At 37.1% G+C, this 20,600-nt stretch overlaps 2 protein-coding genes across 3 annotated transcripts in view; one reads left to right on the forward strand and one right to left on the reverse strand.

Annotated features, from left to right (window-relative positions):
- The window catches only part of OSGEPL1 (O-sialoglycoprotein endopeptidase like 1), a 100,666-nt gene extending 88,328 nt beyond the window's left edge, over positions 1-12,338 (forward strand). For both annotated transcript variants that reach the window (XM_027866062.1, XM_027866063.1), the window contains exon 9: positions 12,109-12,338. The gene's annotated coding sequence lies outside the window, so the exon portion shown is untranslated. The remainder of the gene's footprint in view (positions 1-12,108) is intronic.
- ANKAR (ankyrin and armadillo repeat containing) overlaps positions 1-20,600 on the reverse strand; it is an 86,073-nt gene that overhangs the window by 58,393 nt on the left and 7,080 nt on the right. The window contains 5 exon segments of the mRNA XM_027866010.1: positions 1,469-1,688; positions 6,688-6,868; positions 9,962-10,062; positions 12,196-12,359; positions 14,200-14,637. Coding sequence (XP_027721811.1) covers positions 1,469-1,688; positions 6,688-6,868; positions 9,962-10,062; positions 12,196-12,359; positions 14,200-14,637 — 1,104 coding nt within the window.

Raw genomic sequence — 20,600 nt, forward strand, 5'->3', positions numbered from 1 at the left:
CATAAAAGAAAAGGAAAAAGAAATTGAGTCATTGAAGCTGTGCAACAGCTAGACCACCCTTCCCAGAGAGGGAAGCACCAGCATCTCACTTTCCATAAAACAAGGAGGAATTGCAGTTATCCTGAGGAATTAAAAAAACAAAAATAAAAAAACTTGTTGCTGGACCCAGGAGGAAGAGAAATGTGGAGGCAGATGATGACTCCTGCCGAGGACCATAGAAGGGTCTATAGACAATGCAGTGTTTTGTTGACTAATATTGCACAGATTCCTGCATTGTGTATTCAGTACATGATAGTGAACCTTACCTCATCACTACCCACTTTTAGAAACCTAAAAAAGCTCTCTTAGGACTATGAAATTCTGGGTAGGAAACTAAATTAGTTATCCAACAAATATTCTAAAGGTTTATACTATAGATTGAATCCCGTGATAGGCACTGAAGGTACTCAAGAAAATTCCATCCTAGAGGCAGAAGGATCAGGAAAGGTCTCTTGTAGGAATTTGTTCTTAAGCTGAGCTTTGAAGGAAGCCAGGGACTTCTAACAGGTAGAGCTAAGGAAAGATCATATCCAGACATGGGAAGCAGTTTGTACAGAATCGTGACAATTGGAGATGAAATGTCATGTGTGAGGAGGGGTAAGAACTCAAGTTTGGCAGGACCATAGAGTGTGTGAAGGGGAAAAGTGAACAATAAATATGGAAAAGTAGGCTGGAGCCAGATTGTGAAGGACCTTAAGTGCCAAACAGAGTTTGAGTTTTCTCTTAGAGGTTAACTGGGATCAAACATAAACTCCTCTATTTGAAATTATTTACTAATATGTTAATTTCCTTTTACATTCTGTGGTGCAGCCAAACTCACCTTCTTATCGTTCTTTACATACGGCACTCCATCTCCTGATCTGGTGCATTTGCATTGGTTGTTCCTCACGGCTGGAACGCATTTCTCTCTCACCCCAGTCTCCCAGTCTGTCCTTGTAGGCATAGCTCTTAGAATCCCTCCTTTCCTTCAGGACTCACCTTTAAGCACTCTACCTTCTACATGAAGCCTTTCATGATCCTCTCAGTTGCTTGTGGCTCCCCATCTCCCAAATCACTTTTTATTTTTTTGAGTATATTTTTGTTTATACCTACAAATGGACATATTGCGTCTCCTGAGTAAAATGTAAGATCCTCAAGGGCAAGGACTGTTTCACTTTTGTCTTTGTAACCCCAGTGCCTAACATGGTGCCTGCTTCCTAGTAAGTATTTAATAAATGCTTGTTGAATAATCAGTCGAACTAAGAATTTAAGCATTGATCAAGAATCTCTTAAGTCATTAAAATTTATGTCACTATCAGATTTAAATGACTATTCAAAGAAGCAATGCAAACAAGGAGTTGGTATTATATTATTTGGGGTCCAGAAGTTCTCTTAATGTAAAAGACAGACACAGACACAATATAATTTTAGTTTTAAAGCATACTGGTACCTAGGTTGTTCATCACAGATCTTCTCTGGTTAACATTTACATTAACACTACACAGGTGGCATATAATTGACACTCTGTTGTATAGAGCAGCATAATGGAGAATAGAATAACCCAATTCATCTGTAACACTCATAGTGGAGGATGAGGTTTTTCGACAGAATGTATGGAAGACAGCAGATAATCCTCTTTCAACAGCACACCTCAAACCATAGGGCAAACTCTAAAATCATGTAAATGTGTCAGAATTAGTTTTCCTTTATCAAAAAGAACAAATAATATTTTTGTATTATAACATCATTGGAACCCAGGGAATTAAAACATAACTTTAATAATGATGATGATAGTTGACACATATAATGCTTATTATGAATGCACTGTGCTAAGTGCTTTACAATTATTACAACAACCAGGGAGATAGATGCTATTATTATCTCCATTTCAAATATAAGAAAACTGAGGCAAACAGGGTTAAATGTCTTGCCCAGAGTCACACAGCTAGTAAATGTCTAAGGCCAAATTTGAATTCAAGATTTCCTAACTCCAAGGACTCTAGGCCCAGCCCTCTATCTGCTCTGCCACCTAGCTGCCACTTTTTTTAAAATTAATTTTTAAATTAATTTATTTATTTTTAGTTTTCAATATTCACTTCTATAAGCTTTTAAGTTTTAAATTTTCTCCACCTCCCTCTCCCCCCACCCCTTCCCAGGACAACGTGCAATCTGATATAGGCTCTACATATACATTCTTATTAAACATATTTTCACATTAGTCATATTGTAAAGAAGAATTAGAACAAATGGGAGGAACCATGAGAAAGAAGAAACGAAATAAAAAAGAAGAGAGAGCAAATAGTATGCTTCAATCTGCATTCAGACTCCACAGTTCTTTCTCTGGATGTGGATAGCATTTTCTATCATGAGTCTTTTGGAGTTGTCTTAGATCCTGAGTTGTCTTAGTTGCTGAGAAGAGCTAAGTCCATCAAAGTCAGTCATCACACAGTGTGGCTGTTATTGTGTACAATATTCTCCTGGTTCTGCTTACTTCACTCAGCACCAGTTCATATATGTCCATCCAGGTTTTTCTGAAGTCTGCCTGCTCATCATTTCTTATAGCATATTCCATTATATTCATTTACCACAACTTGTTCAGCCATTCCCCAATTGATGGGCATCCCCTTAATTTCCAATTCTTGGCCACCACAAAAAGAGCTGCTATAAATATTTTTGTACATGTGGGTCTTCTCACCATTTTTATAATCTCTTTAGGATTCAAGCCCTAGAAATGGTATTGCTGGGATATGCACATTTTTATAGCCATTTGGGTATAATTCCAAATTGTTCTCCCAGTCAATTTAGTCAATTTAGGCTTATTAAGGCAATAATTAAAAGCTGTATAGTCCAATTAACATAAATATGAAACCTCTTGAAAACCATTGTAGAAATTTCTTTATTTATAGAAAGGTAAAAGGGAGGCAGCATAATATGATGAGTTGACCACTGGCCTAATGGTCAGGATAATTGTGTTCTAGTTGTGATTCTACCACTAACATACTGTGAGAACTCAGATAAATCATATTGTCTTTGGGCCTCAATTTCTACGTTTATAAACCAAAGGAATTGGACTACATAATCTCTAAAGTAATATTTAACTCTAAAGTGTGACCCAGGGTAAGTCACTTAATGTCTGTCAGCCTCAGTTTTCTCATCTGTAAAATGGAGATAATAACACTTACAGGGTTATTTTGAGGATCAAGTGAGATAATATATGTAAAGAATCTTGCAAACCTTAAAAGCACTGTATAAATGCTAGCTATTATAATTTTCTCAGGTCTTTTTGTTTGAAAAAAAAACTGTGAAAGTAGTTGTAGACATTTTAAAATAGGGCAGTTACTATCTTTTTGAAAAATTTCAAATTCATTCCCATCCAAAAGTCAGATAATGGACTAACACCATTAATATTCCTTCCTTATGACTTAGGAAGATGCTCAATAAAAAAGCCTGACCTCGAAATAATAGATATGTAACACAACTTGGCAATTTTCTACATTAGATCTCTTTTGCTCTATTCACTTGTCTGGACACATGCAATCAGCTGCCAAGTCCTTAGAAATACTTTTGAACTAAAATAATAATTCACTTACATTTTTGTTTGTGTGCATATGTCAATGCTTCATTGGATTAGTACTTCCAATGATGCAAATCACAACCCATCCATTTCTTATTTTGAGAGATTCCTGTCCATGTGTTTTCATGAATCATACTATCAAGGGAACTGAACTGTTAAGGCAACTCCTCTCCTCCAGACCTTAAAAACTATCACTTGAAAAACTTCATCTCTTTTCTTCTCTTCTGCCTCAAAAGGAAAGGTAGTCTTACTCCTTTCCAAGGCTAACCTCTCTACTTGTGCCCTTGGTCTCTTCCAACCCTTCCTTTTATTTTTCAATAATTCCCCTTCCCTTCCACTTTTAATCTCTCAGTGTATTAGCTTCTTCCTTTCCTTTACACATGCTCTTTTAGAGCACATTCTCACCCCTAGTAATTGCCTGCTAGCTCATCTCAAAGACACAAGACACACCAATACATGAAAAAAAAAATCCCTAAGTCAACGTTAACCTATTTGCTGAACCTATAGCAAGTTCTAAGGTCTTGGAGACTGGCTTATCGTTAAGAGTTGTCAGAAATTTAGGCCATTAACAAACAATGACCACTTTCTGTCAAGAGCCCCTTATCAACTTAAGGACAGTTTGCTCACAATTAATTCATTCAAGGTCTTGCAGTCTCATCATTCTATTGTAACTTTTCTTTCTAGAATCACTGACTTTCTTATTGATAAATCCATTGGCTTTTTTCAGTCTTCACCTTCCTTCACCTTTTAAACATATTTCATACTTTGATCACATCCTCTTTTTTTGGTGCTTTGTGTTCCTTTGGATTTCATTCCTCTACATTATTCTTTTGGTTCCTCCCACCTCTCTTATTCCTTCTTTTCTGTCTTCTTACCTGGCTCCTCTTCCTTCCTCTACACCTAAATGTGAGCATTTCCTAAGGCTCTGCCTTTACCCCCTCTTCTTCTTTTGTTATATCCTCTCACTTGGTAGCTTTATCCACTTCCATAACTTTGACTATCATCTCTATGCAGATGACACCCAAATTTATGTCTCTCATCCCACATCTTCAATTATATGATGGATAGATGTAGTGGCAATTCAAACTAAACAGGACCAAAACTGAACTCATCATCCTCCCCACAAAACCTCCCCCTCAATTCTCCCCTTCTACTATTTTTTCAGGAGCCCAGGTTCGAAACTTCAGAATTGCTTTTGGTTCTTTCCTCTCCTTCACTTTCAATATATAATCATTTTCTACTTCCATGGTGTCTCTCATATCTGGCTCTGACATTCCACTCTCAATGCTACTACTTTAATTCAAGCTCACCTATGCTATTTTAATGCCTTTCAAACTAGTCTCCACATGTCTAGTCTCTCCTCTCATACTACTGCTGAAGTAATACAAATGTAAAGATCTGATACTATTACTTCTCTACTCAACAGTAGTTCCTATTACATCCTGTAGAAAGTCTTAACAATTATTATCTTTGCATTAAAGGTCCTCAAAAATCAGACTCTAGTCTACCTTTTTTTTTTTTTTGCTTTGTCACACACATTGCAATATTTCAGCTAAACAGACCATGCGCTATTCCCCAATCTCCATCTATTCTTTCTTATCTTTGTATACACCTACATCTCTTTCTGTTTAAATTTTTTCCTTCCTTCAGCTGTAACTTCATCCTCTAAGCTATCTTTGATGCTCCTAGCTATAAATCTCTTTTTTTCTCAGTTCTTTCATACCATTGGAATTGGACCTTTCTTAGTCATAGTGTAACTTGCATGTAGTTATTTGTATATTTGTCTTAAGCTCCTTGAGGTCAGAGACTATCCCTTATTTCATCTATATCTCTAGCAGCTAACAAAATGCATCAAATGTAGTAAGTACTTATTAAATATCAAGGGCACCCCCATCTTCCCAGTTCCCCAGGCCTACAAGTAGGTGTCATCCTTGACTCCTGTCTATTGCCAAGACCTGTCAAATTCACCTTTACTACATTTCACCAAAACATTCCTTTTTCTCTTCCAATACTGCCATCTTCCTGGTGCAGGCCCTCATCTCTTCATGCCTGGACTATTGCAATAGCTGGTGGTTGGTCTGCCTGCCATAAGTCTCGCCTCACTTCAGTTCTTCCTCCATTCAACCACCAAAGTGATTTTCCTAAAGTGCTAATTTGACCATGTCTTTCCCCTACTCAAAAATTTCCAGTGGCTTCCCATCACCTCCAAGATGAAATACAAAATGCTCCGTCATTCAAAGCCTTTCATAGCCTAATTCCCCTTCACCACCACCCCCACCACATATATACCTTTCCAGTCTTCTTACATCTCACACCCCCCCCCCCCCCCCCCCCCCCCCCCCCCCCCTATTACCCTTCCCCTTTTTTTTCCCCCCTCCCCCCCCCCCCCCCCCCCACATACTCTTTAATCTGGTGACAGTGGCTTTCTGGCTATTCCTCAAACAAGACACTCAGGCATTTTCTCTGGCTGTCCCCCAGGCCGAGAATGCTCTCCTTCTTCATCTCTGCCTCCTGACTTGACTTAAGTTCCAAATTAAATCTCATCTTTTACAGGAAGTCTTTCCCAATCCCTGTTAAGTCTATTGTCTTTCCTTCTGTTGATTATTTCCCATTTATCCTGTATATATATAACTTGTTTGCACATAGTTGTTTGTGTGTTATCTTCCCCATTAGATTGTGAACTCCTTGAGGTCAGGGATTGCCTTTAACCTTTCTCAGCATGTAATAGGTGCTTAATAATTGCTAAATAGTTTATTGAAGTAAAATGCCCATGGTAGACAAACAGACAGGTCTGTCCAAGGAAAGTATATATGTCTACTTGGCAGAACTTACATCGGATAGAAGGCTAAGACTGATTCTCAACTGAGTTCAGTTCAGCAAAGGGTAACTTATTTTATTTCATAGATTTATAATACTAAAGGCTTTTTACCTACTAAAATGTATTTTACTTTAATAGTGAAGGTCAACATCATTTTATTCAAATCTCTAAGAAGTTATTTTCTCTAAGACATATGGTTTTATGTAACATTTAGCTCCTTAAAATCTTGTTTAGAGATACTAGCACCCAATTTGCAATGTAACAGTCAGTGAGATACCTTGCACTTCATAGCTCTTTTGAGGCCAAATTTTTTCTTCAATTGCTCATGTAATTGAATATCAGACAGTGGAAGTCTTTTGGGTCTAAGGCTGTTTATAATTTCATTTATGGCTCCCCACCACTGGGTCTTATATAACTGCTGATAGAAAGTTTCAAGTTCAAAATAGATTACATAGTAGCTGTTAAAAAAAAAAGAATAAGAAAAATTTTTTCCAACTTCTAAGTGATTATTTCAATTAATTTTATAGTTTTGTGCAAACATATCTGACCTTCTACTATAATTTTTTTTTAATTTAGCTAGTAAACACCAATAACATATAGACAAACAACTGAAGCATAATGGCTCTTTTTTATGAAAAGTTACACATTTGTTCACATATTATCTTTTGTCCTTTCAAAGTAAAGAACACATACCTCAATAAATTCATATATGTGTTTGTTCTCTTTCCCTTGACCATATTACAAAATCTCTCTCTTATGCTTTTCTCCACCCCACTATATATTTTCATCTATGAGCTAGCACAAATCTGCTGTCAGTCCAAGTTCAGTAATGTGTTAGTACACTTGAATTTAGTCCATTTATTCATTTTAACTAGTTATGCACCATTAACCATTAGAAGTTAAAGTAATTTAAAATTTAAAGTAATTTAAAATCAGCAAACATAGTTTAGGGACAGAAGTATTGGAAAAAAACTTTAATTAAAATTATAGTTAGAAACTGTATTTTTAAAAAACAAATATTTGAATAGCTATGGATTTTTCAACAAGTTCTGTAGCTAAGAATTTATATTATAAATATCTGGAATGCATTATTGAATGATTCCATAAAAGATTGTTTAATTTGGCATATTCCTGAAATATTTATTCTTTTGAAGGTTAGCAGTAGAACAGATGGACAATAGGGAAAAGAACATAAGTTATAGGTCTATTTTTTGAGGAAAGAGTATGATTATGATACAGCAAAGCAGGCCCCAGTCCTTGTGAAAATCCTTCTGACTTATGAGAGAAGAAAATGTGGAGGCTGAGAAAAAGAAAGGTGGTGTGTGAAGACAGGGTTAGGTATAAATAATGGATCAAGCCTAAGGAGTTGGAATGGGTGTTGTATTTTGTCAAAAGCTTTTTCTGCATCTATTGAGATGATCATGGGTTTCTGTTAGTTTTATTGTTGATATGGTCAATTATGCTGATAGTTTTCCTAATATTGAACCAGCCCTGCATTCCTGGTATGAATCCTACCTGGTCAAAGTGTATTATTCTTGTGATAAGTTGCTGTAATCTATTTGCTAATATTTTATTTAAAATGTTTGCATCTATATTCATTAGGGAAATTGGTCTATAATTTTCTTTCTTTTTTGACTCTTACTGGTTTAGGTATCAGCACCATATTTGTATCATAAAAAGAATTTGGTAAGACTCCTTCTTCACCTATTTTCCCAAATAGTCTACATAGTATTGGAATTAATTGTTTTTTAAATGTTTGATAGAATTCGCTTGTAAATTCATCTGGCCCTGGAGATTTTTTCTTAGGGAGTTCATCAACGGTTTGTTCAATTTCTTTTTCTGAGATGGGGTTATTTAAGTATTTTACTTCCTCTTCTGTTAATCTGGGCAATTTATATTTTTGTAAACATTTATCCATTTCACTAAGATTGTCAAATTTATTGGCATACAGTTGGGCAAAATAATTATTGTTTTAATTTCCTCTTCCTTGGTGGTGGATTCACCCTTTTCATTTTTGATACTGGTAATTTGGTTCTCTTCTTTTTTTTAATTAACCAAAGGTTTATCTATTTTATTGGTTTTTTCATAAAACCAGCTCTAAGTTTTATTATTAGTTCAATAGTTTTCTTAATTTCAACTTTCTTAATTTCTCCTTTGGTTTTCAGTATTTCTAATTTGGTGTTTAATTGAAGATTTTTAATTTGTTCTTTTCTAGTTTTTTTAGTTGTATGCTTAATTCATTGATCTCCTCTTTTTCTATTTTATTCATGGAAGCATTTATAGATATAAAACTTCCCCTAAGAAATGCTTTCGCTGCATCCCATAAAGGATATAAAAATGTGCATTCCCTTTGACCCAGCAATAGCACTTCTAGGGCTGTATCCCAAAGAGATCATACAAATGGGAAAAGGACCCACATGTACAAAAATATTTATAGCAGCTCTTTTTGTGGTGGCAAAGAATTGGAAATTGAGAGGATGCCCATCAATTGGGGAATGGCTGAACAAGTTGTGGTATATGAATGTAATGGAATACTATCGTGCTATAAGAAATGGTGAACAGGCAGACTTCAGAAAAACCTGGAAAGCCTTGTGTGGTCTGATGCTGAGTGAAGTGAGCAGAACCAGGAGAACGTACACAGTAACAACCACGTTGCATGATGACTAATATTGATAGCCTTAACCCTTCTCAGCAATACAAGGATCTAAGACATCTCCAAAGGCCTCATGATGGAAAATGCCAGCCACATCCAAAGAAAGAACTATGGAGTTTGAATGCAGATTGAAGCATACTATTTGCTATTTTTTTTCTTCTATTGTGTTCTGTTTGTTTCCTCTTTCTGGCGGTTCCTCCTATTGGTTCTAATTCTTACTTACAACATCAGTAACGTGAAAATATGTTTAATAGGGATGTATACATATATATATATAGCCTATATCAGATTGTGCCCTGTCTTGGGGAGGGAGATGGGGAGGGAGGAGGAGAAAAATTTAAAACTCAAAAGCTTATGGAAGTGATTGTTGATAAATCAAAATAAATTAGTTAAAAAAAAAAAAGCCTAAGGAGTTGGATAATGGGCCCTATCCAGGAGGCATCTGACTCTTGTGACCATGGCTTAAAAGTCAAGTGACATAAGGTTCAGGATGAAGCAAAGTGCTACTAATTCAGTGCCTCTGGGACTGACATAGGCCTGGAATAGTCACAGCTACACTGGATCTCCTGGATAAGCAGTCATCTTTTGACACCATTTTTGTTTGAGAATATTACTGTTTATTTTAATCCTGAGACCTAACTACTAGAAAAAGCAAAGCACCTTGAGCTCCTGGGAGATGCTGTACTTCTAAATATGCCAAACTGGGAAACTCATTTTGTCCTGGAATGTTACCTCTCTTGTACATACAGTTTCTACATTTTTCCTCTGATGTACCCTTTCGACATTATGTAATGATTTTATCTCAGCACCATTTTCTAAATTCCCCCTTCACTCTGGTGCTTTTTGTGGAAAGAGAGCAACCTGTGGCCATAGGGAATATATTCTGAATATTCCTTACCTTTTTCCATTATATTCCATGACTGGTATGGGGTAGAATTCTTTGTATCCTAAATCTGCAAATGATTTAGAAGCACAGTCTTGCAATTTTTCATAAATCTCCTAAAAGATGAGAGTTGCTGTGTTACTAAATACTCACCTTCAAAACCAATTGAAACAAATCTTTTAAGCCTTTTTTGGTAACATTTTAAAAAAAATTTTCAAATGACTAAAATTCTTTCAAAGTTACACATAATTTCACCTCACAAATAGCTGATAACCTTTATGTAGTAGGGGAAAAATAAAGGGATAAAAAAATACATTGAAAAGAATAATGATGACTGTAATTAACAAAGTTGCCAATTCAATTAAAAAATATTTAGCCCTAAGGCATTTTTATCTACAAGTTACAGCAAGAATACTGAAGTGGCTAACATCCCTAATATCCACAGAATGAATTTCTTACAAATTCATAACACAGGAAAGAAGTTGAGTTTTTAAAAAATCTCTAGTGTAATAAAATTTATATAAAGAACACACAGTGGGAAGGACATCTCCATTACATTAATATATACATTATTCATAGCTATCTTCATTTTTATTAGAGAATCACTCTGGTTAGTGTCTCCTAATAGTTAATTTGACATTTTCTTACCTTTCATCTATTTGGAAGGAAGCCAAAATAATGGCTTCTGCCAGGTCTCAGAAAAGTGCGTATCCTGTTATCCTGAGCAAATGATCTCATCAGTGGACCATGTGCCTGGATTGAGGAGGTGGCTTTCTTTTGCTAGCAAAGCTAGACCTGCTTGATTCAAAATTGATCTGTTACTGGGGTGGGGGGAGGGGGAAAACAGCACCCTCAAGATCACTGACTCTAACACAGAATAATAATATCAATTGACAGCACAATATCAGTGACTTTGCACAAAATATATCATCCAGGAGATGTACAGTTGTAAACTGGGTCAATCCCATAGCAGCATGGGAAGTCTTAGAATGCTGAAAGGACTGAGGAAAATTCCCAAGAGGATGTATGTGAGGTCATGGGCATGAATCACAAAGAATGAGGTATGGATGGGTTATGATCTATACCACTTGAGAGAATTCCCACACCAATGAGATCATAGATCAGGCAAAATATTAAAGTCTCCTATAAGGACCAGGCTGGCACTCTTTCCTAAAATGCCTCTAGTTCTATATAGCTGGGGTTACTTAAAACCCACCTTCAGGTTCAGGCTTTAGGACCATTTTGAGGCCTAGTCAGGGAGAACATGGATGCCCATAGATCTATAATTTAACAGTTCAGCATCATCAGTTTTACTGCTGGTCCTTCTCTGACCTTGTAACCTGGATCCAATATCAGAATTTTGCTTTATTCCCCCTGGCTAAGCCCCAACCTTACATCTGATTTCCAGTGACTAGGGGGAGCAACATAGTGCAGTGGAAAGAGCACTGGATTTGGAAGACTTATTTTGAAATCCTAGTTATTATTACCTGTGTGATTTTGGGCAAGGCCCTTACCTCTCTGGACCTCAATTCTTCATCTGTAAAATGAAGGGGTTGAATGAAATAGTCCCTGAGGCTCCTTCTAGCTCTAAAATTATGATTCTTCAATCCTGAGGCCATATCTTGTTCCTATATGCTTAAGTCTTTGTTTTGGTTCCTTTCCTCATACCCTAGTTCCTCCAAGATGAGAATTCTGCCTCCTTCTACCCAGTTATCTCAGGGTTTGAAATACTGCCCCTGAAATCTACTTTTCATGCCTGAGTACCCAATAATGGCTGTCAGATCTCTGATTACATAAAAACTTTTATTACGCAAAATAATTATTTAGAGTCACTCAGTAAATGGTCCTGACTCCCCTGCTTAGAGGACAGATTCACCTCTTCAGACTAGGGAAGATCTACTCTCAATACCCTATGGAACAGTGTTAGTTCTAATGCTAATCTTTGAAAGTCACTGAAGAGTCACATGGTATTGATCCTAGGGGATTGTCACTGTAAAAATAGGGCCCATTATATAATCACCAAGTTATGGGCTTTAAGTAAATTATGTATCAAGCAAAATTCTATGCCATGGACATTCTGTACAGTTATAAACAATACAACTAAAGATCAGTGAGGAAATAATCTTATAGCATTAAAGAACTTTTTTTTTCTATTTCCACAGCCACTACCCATTTCTGCCTTGACTACAGAAAGAACAAATTATGAGCACGGCCTTATGCTATATCAGGAAAAATAAAACTCATTAAACCTGAAAGGCATCTGAAATCTCCTCAACTGAAGGTGTGACAATGTCAAATTCAACTCCTCCATGAAGATGAAAATATTGATTCTCTGGGTAATGAAAATGCTGGCACTTAAAATTCGGTCCACGAATAAATGGTGGTAATTCGCGTTCTGTCTTGACTTTATCATCTTCAAAAGCAAAAACACAGTTTTATTTAAAAAGAAAATGGCATATAAGCAATATATTTTTGAAGGGTCAGAGTGGGAGGGGGCCAAATTTTCCTTCCCATGTGTAAAAAGGACACTAACATTTCTTATCCAAAAGCCATTTCTGGAGGAATTCTGCTGTTTTCACTATTTTGCGATCTTTTGAGAAAACTTACATCTGAATGCAATGTATATGAGGCACCCAATAAATAGGGTTGCTGTGAGGATCAAATGAGAAAGTATTTGTAAAGCCTGTGGTGAATATAAATGATATGGCTATTTTCAGGACACTTAAAATATCTTACTTTTTTTTTTAAGTTGGGGATTCAGCTAAAACAAAAACAAATAAAAGGTTAAAAGATTAAAGACCAAATAATTAGTGGGAAAATAATTCATCCTATGTCATTATGGATGACCTAGTTACAAAGCCTCCAAAGACTTTTTTTGTTCCTAAATGTTTCCCAGTACCAGCCTATCCAGATCTATTTTATCTTTGTCCTTAGTTTGAAATTCTGATTAAGAGATTAGACAGCCAAACAGGAGTCCAGTCTCCACAAAACCACAGGAAAAGTATACATATTGGCCAGGAGCTGTCCCACTCTCTTCACATCTCTAAGCTCAAGTAGGAATTTGGTAGTACTTATATACTCACCATAAAAGAAGTTATTTCTCTCCATCCATCACTTCCTTTATCCATTCAAGTCATTAACTTCTAATAAATCTTTCTTGTTCTATATCTCTCTTCAGTTCCTACTTTTAAGGCTCAAGTTCATATCATTTCATATCTAAACTACTGTAACAGTTTTCCAGGTGCTTTTCTGTGCCCAATCTAATCTAACTTCATTCATGCTGGAACAACAGCCATCAGATTTTCTCAAATATTTTCTGAAATTTTTAATGGCTGACCTGAGTTCAAATCCAGCCTCAGACACTTAATAACTGTGTGACCCTGGGCAAGTCATTTAACCTCTCTCTGTTTCAGTTTTCTCAACTATAACAAGGGCAAAAATAATACCTACCTCCCAGAGTTGTTGTAATGATCAAATGAGATAATATTTGTAAAGTATAGCACAATGCCTGGCATATAGTTGGTACTTTATAAATACTTATTCCCTTTCCTTACCCCTCTATTGTCTTTCTCCTTTCCCTTCTATTCCCCCTTCTGTTCCTTTGCCCAGTTCAGGGAGTGAAGGAGAAGAGATGGGAAGTAGGCATTCAAGGTTGGAGAAAATGGTTAGAATGGAAATACCGCAGAGGAAAACTACTTTCATTTCCTTAGTCTCACTCCAAACCCTGAACCAGTGGACATAATTCTCCACTAACGGTACATTACTTGCTATAAAAAGCCTCATCGCTGGTTGCTTTTTTTAAACTTCTTAACATCTTACAAAAAGGTAGTCTTTGCACACAGAGGATCAGTCAATTAATAAACATATATTAGGATGAGAGGTTACAACCAGAAGGAGAACCTCATTTAGTAGGAGGAAAAGGCACTTTTGCAACAGCTGCATAATTATCTTGCTTCTCTTTGTGCTGAAGTGATTCTAGACCACATGCAGGACTCTACTTGGTAGGAATGATGTACGTGCAGAAGCAACTACTTAGCACTCCCAGTAAATCTGAAATCTCTTTAAACAGCGTAAACTGATTTTCTTTCTCTTCTTCCCTCTTACTTCCTGCCTGATTCCATCTTGATATGCAAGCAGTTGGGACATATTCCCAGAGCCCACACTTAGAGAGAACTCCAAGTCCTATACTTGGAAAAAGATACATTTTTTTTGAGGGGAAAAAAAGTTGGCCTTCTGGTGATAACTATTCTTACCTGAAAATGGTGGAAGCAGGGTACTTAAGTTTGGAACTTTCATCTTCTTTTTCAAGCTAAGCAAGAATGGAATCATAAAGCATATTAACTTTAGATATGCTATATTTTGCCGCATTTCGGATTTCTTCTCAAGGTGTTTCTCTATCAGTTTTTTCTGAAGAGCTAGTCTTTGCTGTAATCTCTGGTAGGTACAAATATCAAGATAGTCATCAGTACACCTTATTACATTAGAAAGCCAATAGACTCCTTCAAATAAGAAGACATTGTCATATTGCTGAACTAATGTGCTGCTAACTGTCAGCATTATATTTATATTTTCAACATATTTCATGAATATATTTTTTTCTTCAAGGCTGTTAGGATCATAGGTTGGGTCTTCATTCATATCTTCATCATATATTCCATCATAATCTGGATCCGTTGTAAGATCAACGAGACCTTCAGAGCAAAAAGGAAATTTTCATATAGTGAAAACTTCATATTTTGAAAGCAAAATGATTTGAGATGACAATTTCCCCCAAACTGATAAACATCTTTGTAGTGTGAAAGTGTGTATGTCAATTAATTAAATCTTTAAACCTTAAAAATATACCTTCCATAAGCACTTTATAGAGTGCTTTTTTAATTTAGATCTCCATTGGCACTGAAAGGCAACAAGATATGAGATAAAAAGTGCAGATTAAGGCAATTCTAGAGCTTGCCAACTTCATCAAAATTCTCTTTAAAAATAGAGGATAGTGTTATGAATGTCTGCCAGGAGGCACTGTCATACAATGTGATGTTTGTATTCCTTTGAGAGACTATTAGTGTTTTGTGGCTTTTGAGCTGATGTAAATACATGCAGAGCTGTAACCAGAAAATTTTTAACCCAGTTAGGGGTGGGGGTGACAGCCTTGGGTAACATAGAGGACAGGATGATTGTAGGAGCATTCTGGTCCTCTCCCTGTGGAAGGGAGGAGGCAAACACCTGGAAAAGAGAAATGAAGCAATAAAGACCCTGTCATGATGGCATTCCTTTTCTCAATCCTGTGGGCCAAGAGCCAGACTGCTTCCTCTCTCAGCACTTTGGTTCCCCAGGCTGACTGTGGGGACAGTTGTGTCATGCAGTGTTAGCCTGGTTTCGCTGAGGACCCCAAATGAATATTGTGAGCTGTTGTCACAGAGAGGAAGCTTCTGTTCACAGAGATAAGATGTATGCTTTCTTACTAGATGTAGGAACTCTGGAGCAAAATCCTTTTCACTCCGTGCTCATGGGATTCTGACTATTTGCTACAGTTATTCCTGAGGTTTGTTTTTACCCTGAGGGTAGTTGTGCAGCAATAAAAGGGCAGTCGTAGAAAATCTTTTCCTTACATGTGTACTGAATAACTCAAGGGAAAAAAGAGTGTTGGATTTGGAGGCAAAAGACTTGAGTTTATTTCCCAGCTCTGCCACTTGCGCCTTTGGAAAGTCACTTCCTCTCGAGGCCTCAGTTTTCTTATCCGTCAAATGCAGGGGTTGAACTATATATGGCTTCTAAGGTTCCTGTAAGCTCTAGACCTAACCCTAGGTCCTTTTCTAGCAGTGAAGGTAAGATACTGTCATGGCTAAGATAGCCACAAGTAGTGTTATTTAGCTCTCTAGGACTCTTGGCAAACAACTGATAGGACCTACACTCTGATATGTACACATACTTGTGTCAAATATGCCACCAACTCCATGACTGTTACATCAAAACAGGTACTCCTTCCCCTGTTCTGGAGGGAACTGTATGTATATAGGGTCTTTGATGAGCCAACTCTGGGGCAGAATTTGTAGTGGTTTGGGGGACAGCTGCCAGCCCTCAAGCAGTGACTTCCTGAGAGCAACTTTATCCTTCAGAGGAACTGCCTTTTTTTTTTTAGAAGACCAAATCCTTATCCTGAAGGAAAATGACTATACTATTCCATTTGTGACTTCCTTACAAGGAATTTGCCCTTTGAGGGAAACCATTAGCTCATCCCAATGAATTTCTACCCAGAAGTGGGATAACAGTTGTCCCCAAAACTGACATACTGAAGATCTCTGACAAGAAGAGACCAGGTATTTCATGGCAGTTAGGGTTTTCTCTGGGGAATATTGAGCACAACCCCATCTTTGGGATGCTTCTGGCAATATGGGGAACCACTTCTTCCAATTCTCCTAAAGTGTTATATGTAAGTTTGGTCACTGGCCTAACAGGCTTGCACACTGGCATATTTTCTTGGACAGAGGAGACGCTGGGAAATACATAGCTTGCCCACTTCAATGTGACTCACTAATCATTCAAGATCAATTGAGTCCCAATAAGGCATTCTTCCTGTTTGTGATCACTAAGGACAGGATACCTGGGACCAGACACTCTCTTGAATAGTGGGACTTTTCTTATCTTTGTATCCTATGGACATATGTTGTGTATCCTGGATCTATAATTTCAATTGACACTCTGACATTCTCCTATTTTATTGTATTTACAACCCATTCAACTAAGAAACTTCCTTTCCCATGCTATATGTTAAAAAACATATGGAGGCTGTATTTTTTTAGTAACACAGACATCCTGAGTCAGGGTTTAAATGTCCTCTAAAAATTGCTTGAGTCAATCAGAGTTAAAGCTCTGATTCCATGTACATGTGCTGCTAACTTAAGAGAATAAAACAACATGAATTTACTTATCACCTAGCTTGTTGTCTCTTTAACCAACTTTCAGGCCAACAGACCTTTCAATGACTCTTTCTGACAAACCCAAATTTGACATTTGTTGTCATCAAATACAAGATTCCTAGCACTGAGGTTACACCTCTATACATCAGAAAATAAAGGAACAATTTTTAATATGTGCTATCCATTACACACAGTGATGGGTCTTGCCAAGCGTATCAGTGAAACACAAGGAATGCCAACTCCATTACTACTGAAGGTTAGCAAAGACATTAAATGCCTGGTCAGGCTGTAGAGGCTTATAACAATGCTCTTTTCGCTAATGCAAGGTTGGGTAGTAAAAATTCAGTAGAATAAACAACTTCTTCAAGAGAAAGGCTGCCTCAAAATCAGTTAGAAGGACAGAAATTGTCCACTTGGCAACAGCTCATCTCAATTATGGTCTATGGTGACTGCTACGCCTGTAGTCTCTACTGCTCTGCTGGTCTTGTTGAATTTATGGTACATTCTTCTACTGACATCATGGCATCTTTGTTAGGTATGTTGCTCTGTTGGTCCCCTAGTCTCAGTTGAATGTTGTCAATGGGGTTTTGCCCTAATGGTCCCAGAGATTTAAGATGAGTGTGGACTTGGTAGCTGCCAGTTCCTTCTTGATTCAATCTTCAGAGCTCATCACTTTGGGGTCACAAAAGCTATCTCAGTTTCAGTCACTCAGGGTAAAATGGCTAGAATCTCTTCCAGATAGCAACAAATTTACACTTCTTTGATCTCAGCCACCACACCTAGATAACAAAAGACTAAAAGCAGGTATTTCTTTTCAGTCTCCAAAATCTGGGTGGAAATCAAAATCTTTCTTTGCAGATTCTTATTGTGAAAAATGATTTTTCTTAATACTCATTATCTTGGAAACTCAGAGCTTCCCCATCCCCCTTTCTTTCTAAGTTCAGTCCTTCTTCAGAAAGACATTAAGATGTAATCTAAATGGGTCTATTCCTGCTCCTTATGTTACCTAGATAGGTCTGAGAGAATGTTGATTCCTTCCTATTGTCAAGACAAGTCATATGGAAATTGATGTCTCTTTGACCAGGATTGAGTGACAGGGGTCACATTCTGAAAGACCCTCATTTTAATATGGACCACCTCCCAGAGTTGATTGTCATCCCTTGGGCACACCTACTCTTCGAAGGGCATATAAGGATGTAGCTCCAAAATCCAATTTGAGTGAGTTCTGAACTGGCCCCCCCCCTTAGGGGGAACCAGTTTTAGACTGAACTCCCATGCAATCCTATGCAATGCATGTTAAGCAGCTTGAGAGAAATTAAGCTGTGAACATATGCACCCCAATTTTGTTTGTCTCTTTCTTAGAGCTGACTCTGTTCAAAATTGGGGTTTGTTTTTTGGGGATTCACATTATCTAGCTGAGGGTTAGATATTATCCTACCAAGATCCTTTCTAGTTTAGAATTCAGATGAATTTGAGTCAGATCCAAAAGTAAGCTAAAGAGGCAAGGTTAGGGTTCTCCATCCACCTAACCCATATTCTTGTCTTTATTATGCAAACCTGTCAGCAGCAAAGTCTGGCCATTTGGGGGCTTCATTTTGGCCAACAAAAACCTCAGTCTCCATACATTCTCCCTCCCACCCCCAGCAATGAATTTGCAGTCCTGGGGAATTTCCTGGGTATATATGAAAATCTGTGAACATTGTAAGCAATATAAATTGAGAGATAACATCCAACTATATAACACAATGCAAACATAGATGTCAACACATTACATCACCTTAGAGTTGCATGCAGCTAACCTTAATGTGAGTAGCATAATACACACTCTATAATCAATAATTTACATGACAATGGCATCTATTAAACAAAGGACAGTAATCTCAAGGCAGTGCAAAACATAAGCATTACATGACAGTTGCATTAGGTGACCAAATAGATCACACACAGAAACATGCAACTTTGCACCACTGCAGTTTTATATGTAATACATTGGAGAAATGCACAAAAACCAATGATGCTTAACACAGTAATATATGTCAAACATATAAATTATATTTAACACATAATAACATGTATCAATTACACACAAGGCACACATTACCTATCCTGTGATAATCAGCATCAATCAGCTGCATGAGTAACCACTTTCTCCATTTCTCCTACAGTATCATATGGTAGAGTGGTCACTAGTTCAACAGTCAAGGAAGGCACTGCTAAAGCTTGTGAAGAGCTTGTCTTCATCCTGAGAACTACCAATTTATAGTCCTAACGCAGAGATTATATCTGTCTCTAGGCTCCTTAAGTGCAAAGAGGCTAAGAGTAGGTCTTTCCTTTACTTCCTCTATGTTTGCTAGAAACTAGAACTGGGCCACAGTGGGTTTCTGCTGTTAAACTGACTTTAGGAGGCTTTATGGTACAAGAAAGGAAAATGGAAGACTGAGCAGGGTGGCCATGTTGTTCAACTTCAAGAGCATTTCTCCCATGGTGACTTTTTTGTGATAAAACATTTAAAACATCTTATTTTGAGCCATCTGGCATTGGATTTTTAGCTCCACCTCCCAGAGAGTCACAAGAACCACAAAATGAAGGAAGCAATAATAATTCTCTGGTCACACTATATAGTAGTCCTTCAAGTGGACACCCACTGGAACAGCTTGGAGAAAGTCTCACATAAAAGGTATATCCCCTGCATGCTTGAAAGATTATTAACTAAAGAAGAGTTTTATGTGTGTTGGTGCAATGTTAAGAGTTTTTACAGATTTGAGTTCTTATTAAGTATTTTGTTCTCTTTAAGTTCATGTATGGTGCAGGGATTTCTTGGGCAGAGTGTTTTAATCCTAGTGGTTTTGTAGTAACAAAAGGACTATCCTGTGGCTTTGTTTGTGCAAAAACTTTTCAATTTAATGTAATCAAAATTATCCATTTTGCATTTCATAATGTTCTTTATCTCTTGTTTAGTCATAAATTCTTCCATTCTATATAAATCTAACAGGTAAACTATACCTTGCTCTCACAATTTGCTTATAATATCAGCCTTTATATCTAAATCATGTACCCATTTTGATTTTATTTTGGTATATGGTGTAAGATGTTATAGTCTATGCCTAGTTTCTGCCATACTCTTTTCCAGTTTTCCCAGCAGTTTTGTCAAATGGTGAGTTCTTATCCCAGAAGCTGAGGTCTTTAGGTTCATCAAACAGTAGATTACCATAGTCATTGACTACTGTGTCTTGTGTACCTAAGCTATTCCACTGATCTACCACTCTATTTCTTTCTTTTTTTTTCTGGCTAGGCAATGGGGTTAAGTGACTTGCCTAGGGTCACACAACTATTAAGTGTCAAGTGTCAAAGGCTGGATTTGAACTCAAGTCCTCCTGACTCCAAGGCCGGAGCTTTATCCACTTTGCCACCTAGCAGCCCTGGACCACTCTACTTCTTACCAGTACTAAGTAGTTTTGATGATTGCTGCTTTGTAATACAGTTTAAGATCTGGTATGGCTAGGCCACCTTCCCTAGCATTTCTTTTCATTGTTCCCTTGATATTCTGGACCTTTTGTTCTTCCAGATAAATCTTGTTATTTTTCTAGTTCTATAAAATAATTTTTTGGTAGTTTGATTGGTATGGCACTTAATAAGTAAATTAGTTTAGGTAGAATTGCCATTTTATTATATTAGCTTGGCCTACCCATGAGCAACTGATTTTTTCCAGTTATTTAGATCTAACTTTATTTGTGTGAAAA

This window comes from Vombatus ursinus, unplaced genomic scaffold (assembly GCF_900497805.2).
Source record: "Vombatus ursinus unplaced genomic scaffold, bare-nosed wombat genome assembly UNPS02014779.1, whole genome shotgun sequence".
NCBI classification, from domain to species: domain Eukaryota; kingdom Metazoa; phylum Chordata; class Mammalia; order Diprotodontia; family Vombatidae; genus Vombatus; species Vombatus ursinus.